The following is a 27,899-nucleotide window of genomic DNA, read 5'->3' on the forward strand; positions in this document are numbered from 1 at the left end:
TTTCATGTTCGAACCAATCTTTCTGCAATTTACATTCTCTCATTTGTCTGTTTGATATAAATCCAAATTTTGTTGAGTACGAAATGCAATCTTGCAAACTTAAACAACTTAAGCTTAAATTGGAATAAAGATTTTTTTTTTTTTTTTTCGGATTATACATGTATATATGAACTCTTTTTAACTATCAAATGACTTTTAAAATAGGGTTCATTAGGACAATGTTAGGACATTAATTTGACCCAAAAACTTAGCTATTAGGTTTTTAACCAATGATTTAGATGGCAGTAGCATCTACTTCTATGATCTATCCTTGAAAGTATTCAAAATATATACAACCATTGTGACAGCATGCTGATGACCCACTGAACATGGGTAATGACTAGTGATGAATAAAGGTTCAGAAAGCTTAATGAACAGAGGCAAGCCATCTGCCATGACCCATCAAAGTCTGGTTGCAGTCTGAAATGTAACAAATGTTTGCCTTTTTCGGAAGAGGAGTCCTAGGAATAAACGGTCAAACACTCCTTTGAAGCACTTCATCATTAATACCCACCTCTTTTCTTTAGCATTGCAGATGGGCATTGGTCATGGTGAGCAGTGTGGATTTGCAGGTGGGTTCTTAAATTGAGGCAGTTGGAGTGACGATATCAATAAAGGAATAGGGGTTCAAAGTTAGGGCAACAACCTTGGTTGGCCCATAAAACTTTCAAGTATAAAAATGTGAAGGGATATCGTCTAGTTAATTAATTTATCCCATGTTTGAACCTATAACTTGAAATTAACTTAGGATAAATGACTATTCAAAAACAACTGGTTCTCAGTGAACATAAGTTAGTTCTCTTTCATACGGTTGGATGTTACACTCATTCTAGGGTTTAACGAGCTTGATCCATTCTACACCACATATCCATCTTGGGGTTTTTGAATTCTCCTTTTCAAATGATTTCTAAGTTTCACACGGAGAAATTCTTGTGAAGAAAGCATATCATTTTCCTGGGCAACCATCTTTATCTACCGTACATCCAGGAGTGCAACTCCACCCATAAATGAAGCGGCCATGAACGATCTTTACCCATGATTCATTTCCATATATGGGATTCAACCAGTCACGCATCACTACATTTTCTAAGGAACCCCTTTTGTGCTTTCGTCTGTTGGAAGGCAAATACTCTCTTGAATACTTGCTACTTCCCATGTTTTATTTAAACGTATGATCTCTCTCCCACCTCCAAAACCCTAAAATCCATTGCCCTCCATCTCTCAAGTTTCAACCTTCTCTTTCAAAAACTCTCCAAAAAAAGCCCCTCTAATATGATTTCCCACGCTATATTTGTCCTCAGCTTCATGGAAAACCATCTGTTAATGCTCCTAACAAACCACCCGAAGCTTAATTTCATGCTCCAAGTAACACTGTGCCTAGCCCTAATGGCCTTCATGTTAAACCTTTTCATGGCAAACCCTTGTCGGAAAGTCTACTTACTAGACTTCGCATGCTACAAACCAGCCAACTCTTTACAATGCACTAAAGAAATGTTCTTGGAGCGGTGCAGACGATTCGGGAACTTCTCCGAGGACAGCCTGGATTTCATTAAAAAAACGTTAGAGCGATCGGGACTGGGCGAATCCACATACTTACCTGAGGGATTGGTGAGGTTTTACCCTCCGAATACCTGCATGGCAGAGGCGAGAAAAGAGGCCGAGATGGTGATGTTCGGAGCTGTGGACGAGTTACTAGCCAAGACTGGACTGAAGGGTAAGGAGATAGGGATAGTGGTGGTGAATTGCACTATCTTTAACCCGGTGCCATCTCTCTCTTCCATGATTGTGAATAGATACAAGCTTGGTGAGAATGTTTTGAGCTACAATCTTGGTGGGATGGGTTGCAGCGGCGGAGTCAGAGCCATATCCCTTGCCAAACACCTCCTTCAGGTTGGGCATCACTCCCAATAATCTTTTCATTTTTCTAATATTTTTTTCTTTGTATGTAATATGAAGACATGGGTAGAGCATGTAATGAAAAAGAAGATTGCAGGTGCACCATAACTCCTATGCACTAGTGCTGAGTACAGAGAACATCACCCCAAATTGCTACATGGGCCATGATCGATCCAAGATTCTTATCAACTGCCTGTTCCGTGTGGGCGCGGCCGCCATCCTCCTCTCCAACCGGCCTTCCGACCGCCGCTGCTCAAAGTACCAGCTCATCCACACCGTCGACACCCACACGGCAAGCTCCGACCGTTCCTACAACTGCATATTCCAAGAAGAGGACCGTGAAGGCCACATGGGTGTCACAGTCAGCAAAGATCTCCTGGCCGTCGCCACCATAGCCATCAACTCCAACTTAGCCTCGCTGGGCCGCCTGATCCTCCCCGCATCGGAAAAGCTCCGATTTCTTGCAAACTACATAATCCGATACTTCCACGTGGCAAACATCGAGCCGTACGTGCCAAATTTCAAGAGCGCGTTTGATCACTTTCTTCCTCATCCTGGTGGGAAGCCTGTACTGGACGAAGTGGAGAGAAACCTGAAAATAAGTGAGATTCAAATGGAAGCATCTAGAATGACACTGTATAGATTTGGGAATGTCTCCAGTAGTACAGTGTGGTATGAGCTAGCCTACACCGAGGCCAAGGGTAGGGTTAAGAGGGGTGATCGTGTGTGGCAGATTGCATTTGGGTCGGGGTTCAAGTGCACTAGTCTCATCTGGAAGGCGATGAGGACCGTTGATAGTGGGGAAAAAATGAATCCTTGGAGCGATGAGATTGATGAGTTTCCAGTGGTGCAGCCGCAGAGCACAGGATCATTCTCCTTCTTTTTTGAGTCGTTCGAACCAACATGATTGTGATGATCATGATCTGTTGTAAACTCGTAATGGGTGCTGTTTGATCAAGCCGTTCCTTTTTTCTTTTTCTTTTTTTTTTCTTTTTTTAATTTTCGTATTTGTACTAGGTTTTATGTCTTATTTATAATTTATATTTTTAGCTTTATTTAAAAATTACCGACTCATGAATTTATAAAAAAAAAATTATAATGAACAACCTCTAAGTAATAAATCAATAATTATAAATATAAAAGATGGCTGATAATAATTTTCTTTATTTTAAAATACTATGATTCCATCCAATTGAAGATATTTTTCTACATATTTTATTACATTTATGTAAAAGTAAAAATAAGCACCCTACCATGCTGGTCCATGCATGCTCAACCTAGAACCATTGTGTTTGCAGATGTGGTCCTATTCTATTAAATGTACTTTCCAAAAATGAGAAAGAAGGATTCGGTTCCAAATTCCAATTTCCTATTCGATGTACCCATCCCAAAACCCATAGTTTTGGGTGAAAATAACCTATTTATTAAAAAATATATATATATATATATATATATATATATATATATATATATATATATATATATATATATATATAATATTGTAGACCCCCTTGTTGGCCGGGGAAGGGATGAAGAAAATATTGTTTTTTTTTTTTTAGGGGAGTAGGTGAGATTGGAAATGATGGAGAGGACGGGAGCAGCTGGGAGATTGGAGGGGGGAAAAGAAAATGATAAGAGAAGGGAAGTGGCAGCAGCAGGGGAGGAGGGGTTTTTGGGTAGAAAAAAAAAATATGGGAAAGAAAATCTTGAAGAGAGAAAATGGGCAACAGCTAGGGGAGAAGAAGGAAACCAGGCAGCACATGCATTGGAGAGGAAAACCGGGCAGCACATGCATTGGAGGAGATTTTGGGCAGCACATGCATTGAAGGAAGAAAAAAAATCTGGGGATAAGAGAGGAAACCGGGCACCAAATAGACCTTTCTTCAACCTCTCATCCTCTCTCTTTGTTTTCCATCTTCGGGTACTTTCTTTTCTCCACTCCATGCTTGTTTTTTTTTAACTTCTTTTCTAAGCTCATTGATGGACATATAGGGTGAGGATGATATGAGTTTATTTAGGTTCTTATATTTGGAGCTTTGTTCTACCATCTTCACTGCCAACCTGCCACCACCGATCTTCAACCCGGAATTTTTTTAAAAAAAAGAGTGAAACCATCTTTTGATCTTTGGGTGGATAGTTTTGTTGGTGGGCTCCCAAGGCATTAACTTGTGGGCTTAAGTAGGTTCATGTGGGCCTTAAGCCCTTTTCTTTTAGTTTGGGCCGGATGGGTAATGTTTGTTTGGGCCTCCTAGGATGGGCTTGATGGAGATGGAGCTCAAGGCTCTTTTAATGAATGGAGCCCAAAGCTCTTTTAATGAATGGACTTAGGCTCATAGACTTGGGCTTATGATGGGGATGGAACCCAAAGCACCTTCAAAATCTTATTATTATTATTATTATTAATTCAACTTTCCAAATCTTATTATTATTATTATTATTATTAATTCAAACTTTCAAAATCTTATTATTATTATTATTATTATTATTATTATTATTAATTCAACTTTCCAAATCTTATTATTATTATTATCAATTCAAACTTTCAAAATCTTATTATTATTATTATTATTATTATCAATTCAAACTTTCAAAATCTTATTATCATTATTATTACAAATTCAACTTTCAAAAGTCTATGTTCTCGCAGTCCAATTTCCTAAAGTCTATTTCTCATTTTCTTTAACAAATTTCAATTTAATTACCGGAGCTCTAATCTTTTAAATTTAATTCAAAATACTTTAATTTTCAAATAAACTCCAAGAATCCAGTTTTCACTCGAATAATTTTAATCTCATTTCAGTTCCTAAATAATTTTCTGATCTTCTTGATTTTACATAAGCAATAATGATTCCTTCATAATTCTAAAACACGGGATTTGTGAGATTAGCTCATGAACAAAAAATTGGGCTTTGTTGGGGGTCCTATGTTTGATCCCTTTTGATTGTCAATTGTCGTGCTTAATATATTTTGTTTGAGTTTCGTTTTGCACTCCAATATGCATGGGCTATACTTTGTATTCATTAATTGTGCACTAATCTCGTTTCTTGATAGCGCATTGTGGCTCGTGACCGAGATACGCATCCATTCTCATTCTAGTCAATCTCTATTGCGTGTTTTAATTCTCATATTATGCATGATTTAGGTAAATATCCATTGACTTTCTCATTGATCGCCGTGTCAGTTTCATTTTATTAGTAGAGACCCACTTTAGGGACTTAGAGGGGTGCTACGGTCCTTACTGTACCTTCCTGATAAGTAACCTGACCCCCGAACCCAATCCGGTTTTTCGCAGACCATCTTTTCCAAAATAAGGAATCACACTTAGAGTTTTCTTTTTTATTTTGTTTGCCCTTTAAAAATAAAACAAAAATAAGTGGTGACTCAAAGTCATTTTTTTTAATCAATAAAATCATTTTTCAAACAAAAAGTGAGTTTCGCCATCGAGTGGGAAACGCATGAGCTGAAATGCGGGGTCCACAAATATTTAACTATTTTTTAAAATTTATGTACAAATTCACCTCTTTGGTGTCATATTGTGTCATTAAAAATGAAACCTCAGTTAATAACTGTGGCTTTAATTCAAAAATAAAGTCTCAATTGCAAATTAAGGCTTCAGTTTAAAAATTAAGTATCAGTTAGCAATATGACTTAGTTTAAAAATGAAATCTCAATTGTTAATTGAGACTTTAACTAAAATAATGGAAAAAAAAATTTAATTACACGGCACCTATGTGGCACCAAATAGGTCAATTTGAACATAAGTTTCATAAAGTGATTAGATCTTATATATATATTTTTTAATAAATGAGCCATTTTGAGCCTGTTTGTGCATTTATTTCCTTTTTTTTTTTTTAAGATGAAAATTAAAGCATGCCGGTCCAATAGAGTGAAGCAAAGGGTTGAATTTGAATTATCTGATGGTATACCAGCGGGGCTTGGTTCGGTTGGAGTATTTTTCAGTTTTTTCTTGTTTGGTTTTACTATAATTTTTTTTAAAATTAAATATAATTAACAGTAGTTATAAATTTATATTTGGTTCGGTTGGAGGTTTTTTCAGTTTTTTCTTGTTTGGTTTTACTATAATATTTTTTTAAAATTAAATATAATTAGCAGTAGTTATAAATTTATATATTTTAAAATTACTTAATCTTTATATAATTGATAAAATTAAGTGAAATGAGTTTAAAGAAACTTATAAAAATAATTTATTAATTTTAAATTTATTTTTTATTTTCCGTCATTTTTTCTTTCATTCCACTTTCTCTCTTTATTTTCTTTCCCTCACATTTTCCATCAAAATTTACAGAACCAAACATATCCTAAAAGAAAATACAAGAGAAAAAAATAAGAAGGAAAAATTGAAGAAAATAAAAAAAATTAAATCAATAAATTAATTTTATATATTTCTTCAAATTTATTTCCCTTGTTCTCTTATATATAAATATTAAATAATTTAAAAATACATAAATTTTTATATAATTTTAATTATATTTATTTTTTTTTTCACAATGAAATCAAATACAAGATTTTTTTTTTTATTTCCTTAATACTTTGTGAAATAAACATAACTAAAAACTTTTGTTAAAGCAAAATTTAAAATTTTGAAATTATAAAATATACCTTTTATATTTGAATGAGATAATTATGTTTTGGACTCAATTGGGCAAAAAAAATTAAGCTTTGGTCCATATAAGTTCACCCTTTAAGCCCAAGACCTAGAGAAAGTGTAAAAATTGAGAAGAATTATATGAATTTGTTATCTTTCCAGAAATGATATTTGCTCATTATGAAAAAAAAAACATTAATTTAAATTTTATTCATTTTATAAACCTTAATAAAATTTAATATAATTTAGTAATTTGGAAAAAAATACATCCTATTCCAAATAAAAATAAAAATAAAATATTAATAATATTATTATTATTTAAAAATCAAATATCTTGAAAAATATATATTTTTAAAATTGTGTATATAAAAAATAACTAAAAATATGTTAAATTTTTTTTAAATGATATATTTTTTTAAAAATAATAAATTTTCAGAATAATTATTAAAAAAAATTAAGATAAAAAAATTTGTCAAACAAATTTTGAAAATTATATTGATCTTTTCATATTTCATATCCTTCCATCAATTATGCAATTTATATATACCAAAACTTAATTTTTAGGTCGTACAAAACAAAAAACCAAATTGTCTCGCCATTATGTACAAACTTGAAGCAGAAAATAAAAGAGGACAGGTCAGGAAAACAGACCATTACTAGTTAGGTAGGGTGTCAGTCTACAGCTTTATTGTGGCAGTGGATCAGGCTGCAGTCAGCCCAAAATCCAGTATAGTTGATGGGCATCTCTTTGGGCTTGAGCCCATGGGCCTGCATTATGGTCAGATTGGAATTAAGAATCAGCATTGGGCCTTGTCCAAACTTTTTTTTTTTAAAAGAAAGTCTATAATTTTTTACTTTTTTAATAAAATGAATTATACGGGTTTAAAAACTCTCATTTAACTTAAGAAATGGCCTTTAATTTCTAAAAAATAAATCTAATTAAGGTTCTAAAACCCTATATTTATTTCTGCTCGTTAAAAAGCACGTTCTAAATTGTAGTTTTTTAATATTTTATAAAATATAATACAAAAAAATTACATTAATTTTAAAAAAGATTATTATTTAATGTTTGAATATTAGAAAATAATATTTTAACTATAGTTTGTCTTTCCATTTGTAGACACTTTTAGGATATAAAATTCATAAAAATCAAACAATGAAAACTCGAAAATTAACCTTTGTTTGAATTTAACTTGGTAAAAATTAAATAAATATCGGAAAAAACATATAATTGTTTTAGTACTTAAAAAATTAAAAATAAACACAATATTGGTATAAGATAAATGATTCAAATTCATCGGGTAAAATAGAATCATCGCCTATGAAAATAAAGTGACTTTTTCCATTTATTAAAAAAAATTACACAAGATGTTAAAAAAATGGATAAAAATAAGAGTAATCAAGCAAAAATATTAATAAAAAAATATGATAAGAACGGAAAAAATGAAGATGATACTAAGTTTTGAGTATTAAGTGACTAAGTTACTTGATATTGCTATAAATGGGAGGAAAAAACCGAAAAAGAGAAGTGTTTTTTATTTATTTATTTTTCCTAATTAAAATTGGATGAATTGGAAAATAATGATCGCTTGAATTCTATTCTCATATTCTGGCAAGGCCAGACAGGGGCCTTCCATTTTCCAACTCAGTCAGACCAATAAATAGCTGCCACGTCATACATTAACGTCCAAGCCCTTACCTGAATTTACAAAAAATACCCCTCATGATTACAATAATGCCCCCTGTTTCAAATCTCGGAGCTCACGGCAGTCTCCTGACCGTTTCTCTTTCTAAGACGCTGGCTCTCTCTCGCTCTAGGGCAGGAATCTGGTACTTTTCATTGCAAAGCTCGGGTTTCTTCTCCACCAACGAAACCGCCCCGGAAAGGTGGTTGTTCCATGATTCTTAACTTACACCAGCCTCCATGGCTTCTTGAGATCCCATTCTTCTCTTCCATGTCTCCGGCCCCTCTCCCTTCTCTTCTCCTCTGCCCCCACATCGTCTCTTGGTCCGTACAGTTTCATACTCCCGCCTTTGACTGCGTCGCATTTGGTAGATAGCGCTCTCTGCATTCGATCAGTGATGGAGATTTCGTGTTGGGTCTTGGCGTTCTGGATCTTTCTTTGCCTTTTCGCATCTGGGTCTTCTTCGATTGAGAATTTTCGTCAAGCGTGAGTGGCTCTTGGTTGTTGCTATTTGTTTGAATTTGAGTCTTGGTTGATGAGTTTGTCTGGTTTTATAATGAATTTTACGTTTGATTGGCGTGTAAAGTAGAAACTTTTATGTGGGGTTTTCGTGTTTTTGTTGATTTGGTGATACATTGTGTGTTTCAATTTAGTTTCTGTTTCTGTTTTGGGTGCTTGTTATAGATTTTCATCTTTGTATAATGTGTAGAGTTTACTATTCTGCTTTTGGAGGAAAGATTTACATTGTGAAAATGAAATTATGATTCCATAATCTAATCCAAACATGGTTAATTACTCTGTATCAATGACCTTTTAAATGAAATTATGATTTCAGAATCTAATCCAAACATGGTTAATTACTCTGTATCAATGGCCGTTTCCCATTTGATGCATACAGACAATTGTTTTTAGTAGCAAAATTCTGAGTTTTGTTCAACATTAAGTAGAATGATGGTTAATTGTTTATTATGGCTGACGGCTAGTAAATGCTTTTTCGGCATGGATTATGTAGACAGTTTCAAATTCAATATATGTGGAGGGAGATCTTAGGTTAGGACAAGCAAGAAGACATGGTCAAAGTAAAGTAATAACAAATGTCCTAATTCAAAGTTGAAAGATGGTATTTCTTAGTGAGGACAAGAAATTAGAGGACCAAGGATAGCTAGTAATATTTATGTTGTTTTAAGGCGGAATAGTGCCATTTGATGTGCTCAAGCACATTCCAGCTTGTGTGCTGATGTTTGAATGAAACTTCCAATTCATGTTTAATGTTGAAGGTGCTCCCTCTTATTGAATCACCCTACCATGCTCATATTCTTCTGCAGATAGGGACTCTGTTCCACACTAAATTCCATGCAACTTCTCAAGAGTTCCATCATGGGTTTTCAACATAGAATGTCTTGTTGATACTGTTAAAATAAGGCTCTGATTCATGGAATGTGCTACACTTTATGGCACATATCTATACTACTGGAGAAAGTGAACTGGCCTCCATATTTTTCTGGTTATTTACTGTAACAATTTTGCCACTACCTTTTTTCCCTAAAATATTCCTAATAATTTTGCAGTTTGATGGGTGATTATGTAAAATTGTGCAATCTGTTGGGGGAGACTTCACTACTACATTCCTAAACAACGTGTAACTAGTTGTCTCTTTGTTGCATATGTATGCTTCTAATAAATGAATATTCGTAATATTTGTTGAGATGGAAACCATACACAGAGAATATCCAGCAATTGAGTTTGGTGGTGTAAGATGATGACTAGCTCAGTTAGGCTGTTAGATTAGTTGTAGAATGGTTAGATTCAATTAGGTTGTTAGAACCAATTTTAACTATCTTCGAGACTCTTCCCATGCATTCTTGAATCATATAAATAAACATAAAGAGCAGCTTTGTTCAGGTTTTGGGAATAGAGCATCGGTTTCTCACCTCTCTTCTTACAGTTATCAGGTGGGGGTGGAGGGAAGAAGTGGGGAAGGGGGTGTTGGTGTTGGGAGGTTATGGTTGGGGAAGGAGGTGGCACATAAGCATTTGGTATATGTTGTAATTGAAAATTGAAGGATGTGATTTTGAGATACCTGAACAGAAGTGCTGATGATTGACATTTGTAGTGGGTGGGATCTTCACATTCTCATTTAGGAGTCCTTCCATTTGTATGTATGTCTAACAGTTATAGCTTGTAGCAGAATCATAGGAAGCAATCAATTTTCTTTATTTAGTCTCATACATTGGGCATGGGTATGTCCATCCTCATAAGTCATTTCATCATTTTGAATCTGATACTAGAAGTGCATTCTTTACCTTTTTATCCTTCTTGGGATCTACAAAACTTTTTTAGGTTATATCTTGCCAATTTCCCTTTATTTTTCTTGTCCTTTTTCCTTTAACATGCTCTCTCTCATCTTAATTTTGCTTATACTTCTTAGAACTAATGTTTCTTATGGGCACTTTTGAATCATGCCCATTATGATGCATGTCATGTATCAATTATCTACCTTTTTTTCTGTTTTCTGCTCATTATACTCTTGTTTTCACATCTAATATCAGATGTTCTTAGAAGCTTATTGTGGCTATTTTATGCTTGTGGTTGTTTTTTCTACTTATAGGTTTCCTATTGTGGAACCTGATCCTGGTCACACAAAACTTCGTCTTGCAAGGGAGGGCTTGGAGGCAATTGAGAGAATAACAACTCCGATTGCAGCTGTTGCTGTAAGCTCGAATTTTTAGACACTTGTTTCTTGAGAAGTTATTTGTTGCAAAATGTTTGCTGCTTAACCATGATTAAAATATATGTTTGAATGTTTTTTAAAACAACTTTGCATTCAGTTGCTTGGATCTCTCTATAATCTAGACTTGTGGTTGAGTCTTTTTGACAAATAAGCAAAAGGAACTAGTTCATATAAGTCCTTTGTACATCTGCTGACAGAATGATTTGATCATACCTTGTTTTCCTATCTATTATTAAGAGTAGTCAAATTGTTGCTATAGAAATGTGGATTCTGAGAATCCAACTATGTTGAGTGTGTGCTGGTGTTAGGCATGGGTATGTGTGTAGGTATTTGATCCTTCATACTCCCAAATTTTAGCATATGGGAACTCACCAAGAAAGGATCTCAACAATGGTTATGGGCACTTGGTACCACATAATAAAAGGAATTACAAAAAAAGAAAAAGAAAAAGAATCAATTAGAAATCGATTGAAAGAAAAATCTTTTCAATAACAATTTATTTTCCGGCAAACTCTCTTTCTTAAATGCAACCATCTATTATCAAAGTTGAAATCTAAAAAAAGAAGGGTAAATTAGACGGACTTCCCTTGATATTATGCCTAGTTACTCTAGGCTCTCCTCTGCTTTGAAATGTTACGACTGCATGATTTTAGTCAAACAACATGACCTTCATCCACCGTACTTATAAAAAAAAAAACAAAAAGAACATGACCTTCATCCACCCTAATGCGCCATTGTGGTGTTAGCAATTGGTGCAATCTAAAAGTTTTAACAAAATGCCCAAGTAACCCTTCATTTAAATTAGTTTCAAATAAACAAGAAATTAATATTGATTTAGCAAAATTAAATTTTAATTAATTTTAAATGAATTTCAAATATCCTAATCTAATTTAATAATCCCATTTCAAACTTAATTATGCACTAATTTCACTGTTATCTTCCTCATTTTCATCTTCAAAACCTCAAATCTTCTAATGTGCCATCTTTCTTCAAAACTCTAAGGACCTATTTGGGAACTATTCTTGAAAATAGTTTTATGTTCTTTACAATTTTTTAACAAAAAAAAAAAAAAAAAATACATTTAGAAAATTTTTGATTGAAAACAGTTTTTTGATAATTTGTTTGAAAAGCAGGTTGTTTTTTGAACAATTTAAGGTGTCTTCTGGTATTTTTATATAATATTCTGAGAAACAATTTAAAATATGGAGAGAATTTTGATTTTTTTTATTACACATAATTACATAGTACTTTTAGCGGATGGTAAATCCAGAAAACCATTTTTTCATATTTAAATTACCAAATAAAATTTTGTTCATGAAAACATTTGAAAATTGGTTTTAAGAACTGCTCTAAAAAAACTGTAGGAATTGTTTTAAATACATTGCCAAAAGGGCCCTTTTCTATTGATTTGTCATCTACCTTAAGTTTTATAAAAAAAATTCTTATTGGGCCTAAATTGAGGGAGATCTGTGTAATTACCCAAAAGGAAATTAAATAAAATCAAATAATAATATTTGAAGCAAAACAGGAGTTTTCGACAAGGAGCTTATACTCACATCAATGGCATATCGTGTTGACATAGGTGTGCTATGCGAAGTTAGTGAGTCTGGGTATCATAGTCAACCGAATTACCTAGTCAAGATTAAAATTATTGTTGGTTAGTGTTTCAAGTTCCAAATTTAGTTCAATAGTTACATTAGTGAGAATTCCTTCTGATATGGAATGCCGTATAGGTTATTTTTCCTTTATTGATGTTTCCTCATGGAAATAAATTTCCTTGTTGAATAAGAAATATTAAGAATATCTTTGTAAATATTATGAGGTTGTGAGAAGAAAAGTTATGAGATGGATATTGACTTGTAGATACTATACAAAGTATGAGTTGGTTGAGCAGGAAACATGGGATTGTTTTAGGGCTTGAAGTTCAAGATTTAGTTACTAAGAGTAATGAAACATGAGATTGTTTTGGAGTTGCATTATGCATTTTTATTATTTTCTTTCCTTTGAAATATTATGGTGGGTAGATTTGTCTTTTCTGTGGATGTAATCATCGTTGGTTAAACCTCAGTAAAACTTGTGTTTCTTTGTGTGAATTGTTTTATCCTTATAGTTATTACGCAAGACCTGGTGTCTAAGCTTCTGCTGCACAACAAATAGGCATTATAATTTCCACTACCACGACAATTACTTCTATGACACATTTCAATTGGCTTGTCTTAAGCTCGGTTTTTAGAAGGGATTTATGGAGGTCCAACCTTTTGTCCTGTTGCAGTAAAAGTGCAAGCCTTAAAGTATCGTAGATTTCTCACTTCATTAAAAAACCAGAAAATATGAAAAAGGAAGAGAAACAAGAATACATGCTTAAGAAGAAAATAGCATTTCAGAAAGTTTTAGTAGAAGACTTGGGATTAGAATTAAACATTTTTTTTTTTTTGGTGCAGCTTGTTGATTCAACACTTTGTGTAATAATGTAAGTCGAAAAACCGTTCAACTGGTCAGACCTTTAGGAACTTTTTAGCATTAGGCATGAAGAGTTCGGGTAAAGCCTAATGGCAATGCGCAAGTCTTTTAAAAAACATCTTTAGTTGCTTAGCATGACAGTTGATTATTTCATTGTCCAAATATGCATGAAACTTCAACATGCATCATGAAAAAAGAGTAGAGGAAGAACATGAGGAATATAAAGAAATGAGGAAAAGAAATGAATGTAAAAACAAAGGAATTATGAGGAAGCATAAATCTAATAAGCTTATCCATTATGCATCAAAGGTCAAGTTCTTCTTGATATTAGTCCATAAAGGGTGCAAAATTGTTGAAAACTATTTTCCAGTTGCTTTATTATACATAGACATCAAGAAGGAAGATGGAGATTATGTTAAATGATTACTTTGTGGTGTCTAATTCTACCTCCACTCGTTTGTGTGTTAAGAAAAATCCTAAACTGCTTGAGAGCCAGTGACTGAAGTGTCTGCTTTTATGTCTAATAAAAAATTGAAGGTTTAGGTATGTTGAATCATTAAATAAGAAATTGTGACTGAAGTTTGCCTATTAAAAAAAATAATAATAATAATAAATTAAGAAATTGTGGCAGAAAATAGTATAGATGGATTACAATGGACAAGGGATGACAGGATTTCTAGATAGTGTTTAGCTCCATCTTTATTTATTTATTATTTTGATAGGCAAAAGAAATAAAATGGGAGGCACCTAGCAAAAAAGAGGATACTGCATACCACACAGGGAGCATGTAGAGCACACCAAAAGGCAAGATAGAGAAACAAAGACAAAAGGCCTAAATACTTCAACCACTCTAAACAATCTCCATCTTTATCGTGAATGTCCGCTCAAGTGTACATTATGGAAATTTCATAATCGTTCCTTAAAGTACGTGCTTGAAATTCCTGCTTAGTGAAATGTTTTGGATTCTTAAAAATTTGAATCAACAGAAAGTTAGACATACTGGAAATTTGATATAGTCTAATTACCAATTATAATAAAATAAACTTGCTCCCAAGCATTGTCATTTTTTCCAACCTTGTTTATGCTGTAGGATATGAAATATCAATTTGTCTAGTGTGCATGACTACCATTTGTTCATCTTTGTTTAATGCTATGCACATAAAAACCTTAGTTTTGGTTGCTACTTGGGGATACTTTGTGAATAATTTGTCTTTAGATATTTGTTTTTCTTTTTTTCTGTCTTTGATTCAATGTTGATTGTTGTCTTCAGGTAATTGGTCCATACCGCTCTGGAAAATCTTTTTTGCTCAATCAACTTCTCTCCCTTTCTTGTTATGAAGGTGCAGCATTTACTACTATCAAGACTCTTTTCCCGTTCGGTTTTCTCTTCTTCTTCTTACATGGAATGGGTGATTGTGAATGTTTCTATATAACTTGCCTGGCCTCAGTGATTTTCTAACTGAACTTTAATATTCTTTTGCAGGATTTGGTGTGGGGCACATGCGTGACACCAAAACAAAAGGTAGATGCAGGGTTAAGATATTGTCGATGTGTGCAACTGTTGATTTTTTTTTTTTTGATGTAGCTGTTTATTTTGATAATGTTTATAATGTGTTCTTTTTTTCTTACAGGGATATGGGTGTGGGGAACCCCTATAGAAATGGATATTGATGGAGTAAAGAGTTCTGTGCTTTACTTAGATACAGAGGGATTTGAAAGTATTGGCAAGTCAAATGTATATGATGACCGGTAATCTTCCAGTCATGAATTCATCTTCAATATGCATGCGGTGGTTGTAAATCTTTTTGTATAACCTGCCTTTCCAATTTCACTTTTTGCAGTATTTTTGCTCTAGCGACCATTTTGAGTTCTGTGCTTATTTATAACCTGCCTGAGACGGTTTGTTATTCTTCCTGTAACTTCTCTCTCTCTCTCTCTCATATGGGTATGCACACGCTTTCTCACATTCGATTGCTCTTACTGCGGAACATCATTATCATAGATTCCTAAGAACCAGGAATTTTAGAATTTTAATGCAGAAATTAAGATAGCAGTGTAAAGTATCAAATTATGGCTTTAGGGCAAACTATAGGATAAAACATGCTTGCATTTCAGGTTGCACTCGGGCCCTGAAACCTAAAATAATATCTCATTCATCATACATTATCAAATGTGTCATAATCAAATTCAAACCTCCATGCAAGTGGATTACATATTTTCATTCTTTGCAAGCAAAAACTATATCAACAGCGCCTAGCTAAAAAGCTCTCCAAAGTCTTTGAGTGGCATTATATATTTTCAGTTCCCATTTTCAGGAGGTTTCTTCCTTCTTTTGTTCATCTCTACTGGGCAGTTGGTTCTTTGTTTTCTTTATCTCCTGTTGATTAAAATTTCGTTCATTCTCCTTAGTACTGGTACTAATAAAAAGTCCATTCTCATCATCCACCATCTTTAAGCTACTTCAGGCCTTCATTGGATTACAGTTTTGGTTTCAACTCCCTCTTTTTCTTTGAAGAGAGAGGGCTTTAACTAACCCATCATCAATTTAGTCCCACTCTAAGTCCTCCTTTTTACATAATTTTTGAAGCAATGGAAGTACTTCTATTAGGAATAGTAGTGAACATTTTCCTTTCCAATGCACAACCTTAATGCTCCTATAAAAAAAGTTACAACCTTAGGGAAAAATGTTTTTGCTCTATGTTACTCATGAAAGATGGAGAAATGGTTTTAGTCTGAAACCAATATCTCAACAATGCTTTGAGAATAGTAGGGGGGACAAGTTACTGACTAAAATAGGAATCCTAACTCAACTGTTGCAGACAAAACTTGGTAAAGTGGAGACTATTGTATGATCAATGGGACACAGACATACATGTGTTTAATGCTCAATGTCCTAGCCTGGTTGATACCTCTTGTGATTTTTTGATGATGGGGATGGAATGGTAGGTAAATAAAAAAGAATTTTGAAGTTCGAAATGAAAAGGAGAATGTATAACAAGAAGAAGAAATGAAAATTGAAGAAGATGAGATCAGAAATAGGGGAAAGATGCTCAAATGAATGGCTCCTACACATTTTCATAATGCCTCGAGTACGCCTCTAGAAATAGAAGGAAAACAACTTCAAACTATTCTTTTTTTTTTATAGGCAAATGAAAAGAAATTTATAAAAAGCACTAAAAAAGGTGCACCAAAGTACACGAGCTGTATACAACAGGCATTGGATGGTAATTTGTTGATTTCTGAGGCTAGTGATGAGCAATTGAGATAGTTGAGGTGAGTGTTGATTTGCTTTGAGTTTATCTCTAGTTTGAAAGCCAATTTCTAGAAGAGTGAAATGATCTTAGTGGGCAAGGTGTTGTGGGATGGAGAGATTGGCTTTCTTATTCGGTTGAGAGTTGGAAGCTTTCTTGCTAATTATGTAGGCCTTCATTTGGGAGCTTTTTACAAGTCACATAGAGCATGGAACTTAGTTGATGAATGCTTTAAAAGAAGATTGGCCTTTTGGAAAAAAAAATATGTCTAAAGAAGGGAGAATGACTACATTAAAAGGACTCTTCAATGTCTTCCAATTTATTTCATGTCCTTATCTGTCATCCCCAGGAAGGTGAAACTTAGATTAGAAAAGATCTAGAGGGATTTCTTGAGGATCATGTAGAGGGGCGAAGGCTGCATTTTATGAATTGGTCTATCGTGTGCTTGGAAAAAAGGAGGGAGGGTCAAGAATTAGAAAATTGGACATTCTAAAGAGAGCTTTGCTCAACAAGTGGTTGTGAAGATATGCTCTTAAGCATGAAAATTTATGGAGAAAGATTATTTGAGCAAAGTCTAGATATTCGGAGAGTAGGTGATGTATAAAAAAGGTGAGGGAGGAGTTTGGAGTGGATGAATTCAACCTTAGAGCATCTATCTTGGTTAGAAATAGGAGGAGAACCAAGTTTTGGTTGGATAGGTGGGTCAAGTAATGCTCTTTGGAAGAGGCTATTCGAGTGCTTTATTGTCTTGAGCTTGATAGGTGACATGGGAGAACGTCTTAACAATAGATCAACTCATGAGGATTGGGTAAACATTCGTAACTAGATGCTATCTTTGTAAAGCAAGTGAGGAAATGAGAAAACATATTATGATTCGTTGTAGCAAAGCTCAGATGTTATGAAAGCTCTTACCTTGTACTTTTAAGATTGTTAGAGAGCTTCTAATCAACATTTGAAGGAGGCCTTCATTAAAACCCTTTATGGAGTAGTTTAGAATTCCATTGAGAATAGTGTCTTGTTTTTTTTTTTTAACTGAACTTCATTGTTGATTGTTTAAACTGGGAATAGTGGGCCCTAAGCTTCAATGAGTGTAATTTGTATATTTTTCTTGGCTGAGATATTTTAGGTGGTGCCTTTTGTATACTTCTTGTGTACATAAGGTGAGCCTATGTTTTGTTAGGCATTTATCAATACTTGTTTTTTGTCTATCATTAAAAAAAGAGGGTTTGATCCTTATTTGTCATAAGCTTTCAATATGGAAATGGTAGAATATTTCAAAAGGGGGGAGACTTACTTTGATTCACAATACCTTATCTAGTTTGCTTATCTACTTTATGTCTTTGTTCATCCTTCCTAGAATAGTCAGGCTTGAGAAAATTCAAAGAGATTTCTCTGGAGAGAGGGTGCTTTGGAGAAAAGGGAAAGGAGGGCAAAACATTTGGTGTCTTTCTACTCTTAATAAGGCTCTTAGGATAAGTGGAGTTGGAGTTATGCCTTAGAAGGAGAGATGCTTTGGAAGCAAGATGTTGAGGAGAAATATGGAGAAGAGAAAGGGGGTTGGAGGTCTTGCATAGAGAGAGGTGGGTATGGGGTTGGGCTCTGGAAAGCTATTAGGAAAGGTTGGGAGCTTTTCTTTGGTAATACATTTTTTTTAGTTGGAGAATGGGAGAGGTTGAAGTTTCAGAAGGATAAATTGTGTCGGAAGGAACCCTTATGCTTGTCTTATAGAAAAAAAAAAAAAAAACCCTATGCTCATCTTTTCCCTCTCTATAAGCTGTTGCTTTAGATAAGGAGGCTTGGGTAGTAGGTGTATGGAAAGTGCAAGTGGATAAGGGACATTGGAATATGTGTTTTGTTAAATATCAAAACAAGTGGGAGTTGGAAATTATCTTTGGGTTGCAAGGGAAAGTTGTGAAGAGGGGAGAAAAGGACATGGTGGTGTGGATGGGTTCAAGGAATCATGTATTTTCCTTGAAATCTCTTTATTCTATGTTAGAGCTAGGGTGCTCAATCCCTTTCCCATAATGCGTTATTTAGAATTCATGGGTTCCATCTAAAGTGAGTTTTGTGCTTGGGAGGCTTGTTGAGAGAAATTTATGATTTTAGATCAACTTAAAAAAAGATGGTCTTTGGTAACTAGATTTTACGTTTGTGAAAGTGAGGTGGAATCTATTGATCTCATCCTTCTTCAGTGCTTTAAAGTGAAGGAGTTATGACACTTGCTATTTTCTCTATTTAGAGTAATTTGGGTTCTTCTTTTTTTGGTTAGGAAGGCCCTTTTAAATTGGCACAGTTTGATTGTGGGAAGAAAGCAAAAGGTCTTTAGAGCCACCCAATTGTATATTTTTTAGACTTTATGGAAAGAAAAAAAACAGAAAAGCCTTTGAAAATGTAGAGCAATTGGCTTAGACACTCAAGAACACCTTTGTCAAAAGTTTATCATTTTAGGTCAGGATGTACATAGCAAAAAGAACTATGCATTTAATCGATTTTGTAGATTGAGTGGGATCTAGATGAGGGAAGGATTTCCTTTTTTGAATTTTTCCCTTTGTTAGGCTATACTTTTGTTTTCCCTTTGCATACAACCTCATACCTTGCTATATAGGTCCTTATATATATATATATATATATTATCATTACTTCCTTGAGGTCTTCAAGGCTCTTTCAGACCTGAACGGGGATAAGGCTCCGGGTCTAGACGGATTCCCCCTTAGGTTTTGGCAGTTTTGCTGGGATGTTGTCAAAGAAGAGATCATGGGTTTTTTGCTAGAATTTCATGAGCGCGGCAGATTCGTTAGGAGCCTAAATTCGACTTTTCTGGTCCTAATCCCAAAAAAAGCCGGCGCCGAGGACTTTAGAGACTTCAGACCAATCAGTTTGGTGGGCGGGTTGTATAAATTGTTGGCAAAAGTGTTAGCCAATAGGCTTAAGAAGGTAGTGGGCAAAGTGGTGTCTTCAGCTCAAAACGCTTTTGTTGAAGGGAGACAGATTCTCGATGCTGCCCTTATTGCCAATGAGGCAATAGATTCTTTGTTGAAACGAGATGAGAGTGGGGTGTTATGTAAGTTGGACTTAGAGAAGGCATACGATCACATAAACTGGAACTTTTTGCTGTTTGTATTGAAAAGCATGGGATTTGGGGAGAAGTGGAATGGGTGGATCTCCTGGTGCATCTCTACAGCTACGTTTTCAGTATTGATCAATGGCACCCCGGAAGGCTACTTCAAAAGTTCAAGGGGGCTGCGTCAGGGGGACCCCCTATCCCTTACCTTTTCGTGATAGGAATGGAGGCCCTGAGTAGGCTGATCCATAGAGCAGTGGGGGGAGGGTTCCTATCAGGCTGTAGGGTTAATGGAAGAGGCGGGAATGGGGCTTTGGTCTCTCATTTGCTGTTTGCCGACGACACGTTAGTGTTTTGTGAAGCTTCTGAAGATCAGATGGTCCACCTAAGCTGGTTGTTGATGTGGTTTGAAGCCATATCAGGCTTGAGAATCAACTTGGACAAAAGCGAAATTTTGCCGGTTGGTAGAGTGGAAAATTTGGAGAATTTGGCTCTTGAGGCTGGCTGTAAAGTGGGCAGGCTGCCTTCTACCTATTTGGGGATTCCGTTGGGGGCGAATCACAAGTCTGTGGCTGTTTGGGATGGGGTGGAAGAGAGATTTAGGAAACGGCTGGCCTTGTGGAAGAGACAATTTATCTCCAAAGGAGGGAGGATTACTCTAATACGGAGTACATTGTCAAGTATGCCCATATACTTGATGTCTTTAATCCGAATGCCTAGAGTGGTTAGTCTAAGGTTGGAGAAAATTCAAAGGGATTTCTTGTGGGGAGGGGGTGCTTTGGAGAGGAAGCCTCACTTAGTTAATTGGGAAACTGTTTGCATGGATAAAAGGAAGGGGGGATTGGGTGTTAGACGCCTCTCCACCCTTAATAGGGCCCTTCTTTGCAAGTGGAATTGGCGTTATGCGATTGAAAGGGAGAACTTTTGGAGGCTCGTCATTAGGAGGAAGTTTGGGGAGGAAGAAGGGGGTTGGAGTTCTAGAGAAGTTAGGGAGAGCTATGGAGTTGGATTTTGGAAGGAAATAAGGAAGGAAGGCGCCCTTATGCAAAATAAAGTGGCTTTTGTAGTGGGGAATGGTAGAAGGGTAAAATTTTGGAAAGATATATGGTGGGGGAATCTCGCCTTATGCAATTCTTTTCCCTCCTTGTTTGCTTTTGCCTCCTCTAAAGAGGCTTGGGTTGAGGAGTTTTGGGACATTTCGGGAGGGGAAGGGGCTTGGAGTCCTAGATTTTCTAGGTCCTTCAATGATTGGGAGGTGGAGGAAGTGGAGAGGCTTCTTTTGGCAATCCGAGGTGCAAGGCTTAATCCTCTTATGGAAGATAGACTGATGTGGAAGGTGAATTCGAATGGGATTTTTTCAGTTAAATCGCTCTATAATGATCTTTCTTCAAGAAGAGCTGGTCTTTTCCCTCACGGTGTGATTTGGAACCCTAGTGTGCCTTCCAAAGTGAGCTTCTTTGCTTGGGAGGCCTCTTGGGGTAAGGTGCTCACTATGGATCAGCTTAAAAAGAGGGGGTGGGCTGTTGCTAACAGATGTTTTTTGTGCTGTGAGGAAGAGGAGTCAATTGATCACATCCTTATTCATTGCTCCAAGGCAAGAGCTTTATGGGATTTATTGTTTGCCCTTTTTGGAGTATGTTGGGTCCTCCCTTCTTCGGCTAGAGAGACCCTTATTGAATGGAGGGGCTTTATGTGGGGTAAGAAGCATAGAAAGGTATGGAAGGCAGCCCCGTTGTGCCTTTTTTGGATGATTTGGATGGAAAGAAACAGGATTGCTTTCGATAACGAGGACTTTTCGGTTCATAGGGTGAAAAATTCTTTTGTTTGTAATCTTTGGGTATGGACAAAATCAATTGTAAATGAAGGTTCTTTTACTTTACCTAGTTTTATTGATTGGCTAGGCGCTAGATGAGGGTCGGGTTTGTATTTTCTCTTCTTTTGTGTGTGCCTTAAGGGGCCTTTTGTATACTTCCTGTATGCTATTGGGTTTTCCTCTTGGTGCCCTTTTCTAATATATTGTTGCCTTTGCCTATCAAAAAAAAATATTATCATTACTTCCTTATCAAAAAAAAGAAAAATTCTTATTTGTAGACTTGTAGTACCAAGAAACCTTTAGTACTCTACTTGTTAGGGTGCCCAATTGGTTAGGGCAAATGCCAAGATGTTTCCTGGGTTCATTTGCTGTTGTTGGTTGAATGTCCTGAATTACCCAGTGCTAGTTGTAGTAGGTGTGATAAACATCCTAAGGTTTAGGTCCCCATGGAGAATTCGAAAGGCCCGGCCGTGAAAAGTTCCTTGATTGTCGAAAAAAATAAAAAAACCTCTGAAGTACCCAAGATATCCCCTAAAACATTTTTTTTTTGGATAGGTAAAGAGCAGATATATTAAATGTGCTTGGAAAAGGGGCATGAGGTACTCACGGAGTATACAAATAGTGCTAAAAGGCAAGCAAAACAACAAACCTTAACTCGACACAAAAACATAGCAGAGGAGAATCCTAAAACTCACAAACATCCTCAGGAGATTATCTATCTTTTTGTCTATCATAAAAATGAAAAAAAAAGGCTAGATTCTTTTTTGTAGTGCAAAGAAACTCTAAAGGGCTATAAGTATTCCCTAAAATTACAAAACATCTCCAGGGTAAGAATAAAATATTTTTCTGAAGTTCTAAAAATTGTAGTTACCAGCATAGGCAGAAATATGATTGTGGGTCAAAGCAGGGCCCACAAATAATAATTTCTTCATATCAATTTGGCCCTTGACCTAGACTATAGAACCAGTCACATGCTCCTTTCTTAATTAATCATGAGCTCAGCATACACTCTTGCCTTAGTTATGGACCGTCAAGAAGCCCACGGTTACACTCTCAGACTCACATTTGGTGGGTTCTTTTTATTTTATTTTATTTTGTGTGTGTGTGTGTTCTTGGATATTAATATTAATATGCTTGTCTGGTTGGGTGTTCAGATTCGTGAAGCCGACATTTCTCGATTATCATTTGCTGTTGAGCTTGCTGAAGAATTCTATGGAAGGTTGCTAAATTTCAATTATGTTACTGTATTTTGTAGACTAGTCAAGTTATTTTCAAATATTGCTTCTTTATGCACCATTTTTTTATTGCCATCACTAACTTGTTTCACATTGTGTCTTCAAATGTTATGTGGCAAATAGAGTGAAGGTAATCTTCAAGCCAGTTTTATTTTCTTTTTTTGCTTATGTATATTCTCTGGTTTGTTGTAATAAATCTTTCTAAAAGTGAATGCTTTTAATAAAGCTGATCTTTTACTTGTTTTTGAATGGATATTGCAGGGACAAGATGTTGCCTTTGAACCTGCTAAGCTTCTGTGGCTTATCCAACGTGATTTTCTACGTAAGTTCAGAAATACCTTTTGAGATATGGTTCATTTAAGATGAATTTAGGTGGCTGCCTGGAAGTCCAAACAATGATTTATAAATGTAACACCAGTATATGTGATGCGATTAGGAGAGCAGTATCCTCGAGGGAGTTGTTGCTCTGCACTCTTATATCTTGCCTGCCAAAATAATGCTTCAGTTCTATGCCCCATGGTTTTTTGTTTGACCCATCAGTACCTTTCCCAAACATCCAAAGAACCCTGTTTTTGCAGACATAGTTAACATTGTTGTTGGTGTTTCACAGAAGGGAAATCTGTGCAAGAAATGGTGAATGAAGCTCTGCGACATGTTCCTAATTATGATGGTTAGTTTTCTCCTACTTGCAACCATGTTCTTGTAGTATCTTTACTGCATTTCCAGAACAAAGTTTTGATAGTGAATGCTAATTGTGACTTCAGGGGACAAAAACATTGAGCAGGTTAACCAGATTCGGGACTCTTTGGCTATTATGGGTGATAATAGTACAGCCTTTAGCTTACCACAAGTATAGATTTTCCTTAATCATTTCTTCTCCCCTTGATGTCTCTGTAGCTTAATTGATTTTTTGTTCTTCTTGCATGTACGTTTTTTTTGTCCTTTTTTTTTCTTTGATAGGCAAATAGGATATGTGTGATTAACAATTCTTGAATAAGCGTTTGGGTGTGATTTGAGAGTCGGGTTGTCATCCTTCTAATGCTCTAATAGCCTGGTTAATTTCAACCTTCAAACAGCCTCATCTACAGCGGACAAGGCTTTGTGATATGAAGGATGGTGAACTTGACCCCGCATATGTTCAGAAGAGGGACCAATTGAAAGAAGTTGTTGCTAGCATTATACGTCCAAAGATTGTGCAGGGTAAACCTCTAAATGGAAAGGAGTTTGTCTCTTTTATGGAGCAGGTGCCTTTCTTTAATCCTTGTGTATTCTGATTCAAATACATTACAATTAAGAGTGAAATTTTTTTTTAGATGGTTCATCATGTCAGTGTCACCCTAGATGGGGTTGGTATGTACGCCAACTAGTTATATCTGAGTTGGAATAGGGTTTGTCCCGAACTTGGATAAATGCACCTCCCTTTTCATTGATTAGCAATGGCTTGGAGAAAAAAGAAGAAAAAAAGCTCTTTGGTTCTTCCAAGTAATGAACAGTGTTTTAGATTGTGATGATGGAAACTGATTTCCCTTCTCTAAAAATCAATACAAATGAATTACTTAAGAGGCCAAATTTTCAAATAAATGATACAAGCCTGGACCATGTAATGGGAATCAGTCCTGTGGCAGTAATTTGCTGTGAGGTTATTACCGTGTCATTCCTTTTTTGTTCTTATTATAATACATGTTAAATTTTTTGAGGTCATATTTGAACAAATAATTTGTCACAGTTAGGTATTTAATGACTAAATAAGTGGTCAGAAAATGGAAAGAGATCTCTAAATGGTTGAATCTTCCTGCACAGAAAGAAGGGGAAAGGAAAAGGATAAGAAATATTGAAAATAAACTTTCAAATTCAGTTTATGATAAACTTTCTAACGATTCTCTTCAATTATAAATTTGATATTTCAGATACTTGAAGCCTTGAATAAAGGGGAGATTCCTTCAACAGGCTCTCTTGTGGAGGTTTTTAATAAGGGTATTCTTGAACGGTGTTTGAAGCTATATAGTGAAAGGATGGGTAAAGTGGCATTACCTCTGTCAGAGAAATATCTTCTAGAGGCCCACGAAGGATCTCGAGGTGAAGCAATGGAAGTTTTTGATGAGCAACATTTTGGTCGTTACCATGCTAAGAAATCAGTCACAACACTTGACGAAGAAATACAGAAGGTGTGTTTTCTTTTGGATGAATACTTGATAAGATGAATTTATGACTTCTCTTTCCAATTAAATTATTTAACTTAAACTATTGCATACTTGATAAAAACTCATGAAGTCAATGACACAGAAGCTTAATTGAACAAGTTTGTAATGTCAATTTCTTGCAGCATTTAGTTGCTATAACAATAGTTACCTAATCAGTAAGTTTCCTTAATTACTTCCAACTTTTACTGGGAAATCTGGAATCTGATTATTAAAAGACCTGTATGAGCACTTTGTTCTTTGTATACGTGTCTGAAATAGAAGATGAAAGATTAGCAGTTAATGGGTCCCGCCCAAGAGTTTAAATTGTTCTGACTTGTGATCAAAGCAAGTTCACCATGGCTTGATAAATGGTCAATTCTGCTCTTGCAGTATGATATAAAATGTTAGAATGATCAAATGATTGTCTGCTGACCCCCTTATTACTCAAAACAGTTGGGAACTTTCTTGAAGATGATATCTTTATCCTGATCAACCATTGTGCCTTTTGCCTTTCATAGTGAACCACCCTGAGGATGGCCCCGCCTGTGGCAGGCCTGGGAGCATTGCACATTGAGCAGAGGCCCTTAATGGTGCTTAAGAGCCCTGTCTAGGGCTTATGGCTCAAATGCTAGGCCCTATTTCATATTTTCTGTCCATGCATATTTTCCTTCCATATTGGAAATAAATGATGTGATAAAATCATCTACATTCCCTTCATGCTCGAAATTCTGTGTAGATATATAAAAACTTCATTCTAGCAAATGAATACCAATCGTCGAAGCTGTGTGAGGCATTGTATACTAGATGCGAGGACAAAATGGACCAGCTTCAAGTCCTTAGACTTCCTTCCATGGCAAAATTTAATGCTGGGTTCCTTCACTGCAACCAAAGTTTCGGAAAGGAGTGTGTTGGACCTTCAAAGACCAACTATGAGCAGCGAATGACAAAGGTTTGGCCAAATTTCTCTGTTCTATAGACAATTTTACTTTTATTTTCTTATTTCTGGTTGATGGTTGGGAATTGTAGTTTGATTCGAGTTTCTTGAATTGTTTAGCATTTGGAAACTACATGGAAAGAAAATCAACTCATTTTGTTTCATCAGTATCTCAAGGAAAGGAATACCAAACACAAAATCTAAGGGAGACATCACAAGAAAATGGAAATGTCCCCTAAATGACACTAGAAGACAAAAAGTTCAATTCTCGAAATTTTAATAAGAGATTAAAAAGTGCTGACTCATTGAGTGGTATAAAAAAAATTGCTCTATTAAACCAATTGAACTAGTTCATATTCTTGTAGTGTCCAAAAGTGCCATTAATTTTTCATTCATCTTACATATCGCGTCTCCTTGTTACGTTCCCTTGATTATAACTATGTTTGTGCCTGTATAAATCTGCAGATGATGCAGAAGTCACGATCTCTATTTATTAAGGAGTATAACCACAGGCTCTTCAATTGGCTGGTGGCCTTCTCCCTCTTCATGGTGGTGGTGGGCCGGTTTGTCATAAAATTTATTTTGCTTGAAATTGGGGCATGGATTCTTTTTATCTTCTTGGAGACATACACAAGGATGTTTTGGTCAGCAGAGTCTCTTTACTACAACCCAGTTTGGCATTTTATTGTAGCGACTTGGGAAACCCTTGTTTACAGCCCTATCCTTGATCTGGACAGGTAACTAACAATTACTTCCTTTGCTACTCAACTCAATTTGATATTTGACATTTCTTATTCCTGAAGGATGGCGTTTTAAGGGCTTCCTATATTATGCCATATTGCCTATTTAGACAGTTGACAGAGGGCTCATGAATCTGCTGGTGTGCCCTTTGAAAAACCTTTTAATGGTTTCTAGGGTTTGTAAAAAGAAACCCTTTTAATGGTCTCAGAAGTTATGTTAAACATGAGTTCCTTCCTACAAAAACCTGCAAGACATACTTCATCTATTTCTTGTTTTGAGTTTTTTTGTTCTTGTTTGTGACAGATGGGCCATTCCCATTTGTGTGTTAGCGGCAATATTAGTACTTTACTGGCGGTGTTATGGGAGGAGAAAACATGGGTCGCGAGGACTACTACCTCTATACAACAACCATAAAGGTGGCTCAAATCGGCGGAGATCAGACTAAATGAACTGTGGAAATGCATGCTCTAAGCAAACCGGTATGCCTTTATTCTCTCCTGGAGCGAGCTTTTCCTTTTTATATGTGAAGCCCGCTGATGAATTTTGGTCCTTAATAGACCCTTATGATCAGAAAAGTAAAGAGATGAAGAAGAAAGGATGAGCTGATGGCATTACTGGTAGTGTCTGTAACTTTAGAAACTGGAAATTGTTGTATAATTGTCATCTACTGATCCCCTTTGATTGTCTATTATTTCAAAGTGCACTTCACTTAAAATCAGAGTCGATCAGCATTTGGTTCATAGTAGCAAAGCAGTCTCTTCCTTGAAAGCCTTATCAGCTTGGGATCTTGAACTTGGGTCTTCATTCTTTTAAATTGTTTGCTAATTAGTGTTTCTTTTTTTGGAGTGTTTGTGATAAGGAGTTGGTGAATTTTCTCTTGTTGTGGCTGATTAATATGAAATTTCTACAGTTATGATTCACAATTTTGGTACTTCGATCACATTGTTCTTTTTATATTTAGGTAGTGTTTGTTTTTTGGCTGAATAGAAAAAACTAAAATATTTGGTTTTTTCTATTAAGTTAAAAGTAACTCATTGACATCAGCCAACATAATTAAACTAAACTTATTGATAAAAGTTCATTTTAGTTACGTTGGTTAATACCAATAAAGTATTTTTAGCTTAATAGAAAAAGTCAAATATTTTGACTTTTTCTATTCAGTCAAAAAACAAACATCATCTTAATAGTCAGCTTACAATTTTTAACTAGTTCTTAAATAATAATAATAATAATAAAATAAATTTTTCATATTTAATTTACCATAGAA

General features: G+C 35.4%; 2 protein-coding genes across 3 annotated transcripts; both read left to right on the forward strand.

Annotated features, from left to right (window-relative positions):
* Nucleotides 1-1,190: 1,190 nt before the first annotated feature.
* Nucleotides 1,191-2,948, forward strand: LOC117918359 (3-ketoacyl-CoA synthase 2-like). The gene is made up of 2 exons (XM_034834946.1): nt 1,191-1,929; nt 2,033-2,948. The coding sequence occupies exons 1-2, from the start codon at nt 1,312-1,314 to the stop codon at nt 2,840-2,842; spliced, it is 1,428 nt and encodes a 475-aa protein (XP_034690837.1). The 5' UTR covers nt 1,191-1,311; the 3' UTR covers nt 2,843-2,948.
* A 5,364-nt stretch (nt 2,949-8,312) lies between these two features.
* On the forward strand, nt 8,313-27,552 carry LOC117918361 (guanylate-binding protein 5). 2 transcript variants are annotated; one of them, XM_034834948.1, is made up of 17 exons: nt 8,313-8,712; nt 10,835-10,937; nt 14,688-14,757; nt 14,901-14,939; nt 15,049-15,166; nt 15,259-15,316; nt 22,697-22,761; nt 22,901-22,907; nt 23,039-23,099; nt 23,388-23,447; nt 23,542-23,627; nt 23,854-24,021; nt 24,685-24,942; nt 25,694-25,906; nt 26,357-26,628; nt 26,936-27,111; nt 27,190-27,552. In XM_034834948.1, exons 1-16 carry the CDS (start codon nt 8,624-8,626, stop codon nt 27,075-27,077), a joined length of 1,809 nt encoding a protein of 602 aa, XP_034690839.1. In that variant the 5' UTR covers nt 8,313-8,623; the 3' UTR covers nt 27,078-27,111; nt 27,190-27,552. The 2 variants fall into 2 exon arrangements, with proteins under 2 accessions (XP_034690839.1, XP_034690838.1); XM_034834947.1 differs by having other exon boundaries at nt 26,936-27,552.
* The last annotated feature ends 347 nt before the right edge of the window (nt 27,553-27,899 follow it).

Source organism: Vitis riparia, chromosome 7 (genome assembly GCF_004353265.1).
Source record: "Vitis riparia cultivar Riparia Gloire de Montpellier isolate 1030 chromosome 7, EGFV_Vit.rip_1.0, whole genome shotgun sequence".
NCBI lineage: Eukaryota > Viridiplantae > Streptophyta > Magnoliopsida > Vitales > Vitaceae > Vitis > Vitis riparia.

Excerpts from the sequence above, each read along its gene's own strand:
- LOC117918359 (XM_034834946.1), top strand. The coding sequence starts at position 1,312 with ATGATTTCCCACGCTATATTTGTCCTCAGCTTCATGGAAAACCATCTG. Across the intron at positions 1,930-2,032 it reads TTGCCAAACACCTCCTTCAG|GTGCACCATAACTCCTATGC; the intron begins GTTGGGCATCAC and ends AGAAGATTGCAG.
- LOC117918361 (XM_034834947.1), top strand. The coding sequence starts at position 8,624 with ATGGAGATTTCGTGTTGGGTCTTGGCGTTCTGGATCTTTCTTTGCCTT. Across the intron at positions 25,907-26,356 it reads ATGAGCAGCGAATGACAAAG|ATGATGCAGAAGTCACGATC; the intron begins GTTTGGCCAAAT and ends ATAAATCTGCAG. Across the intron at positions 26,629-26,935 it reads CCTATCCTTGATCTGGACAG|ATGGGCCATTCCCATTTGTG; the intron begins GTAACTAACAAT and ends TGTTTGTGACAG.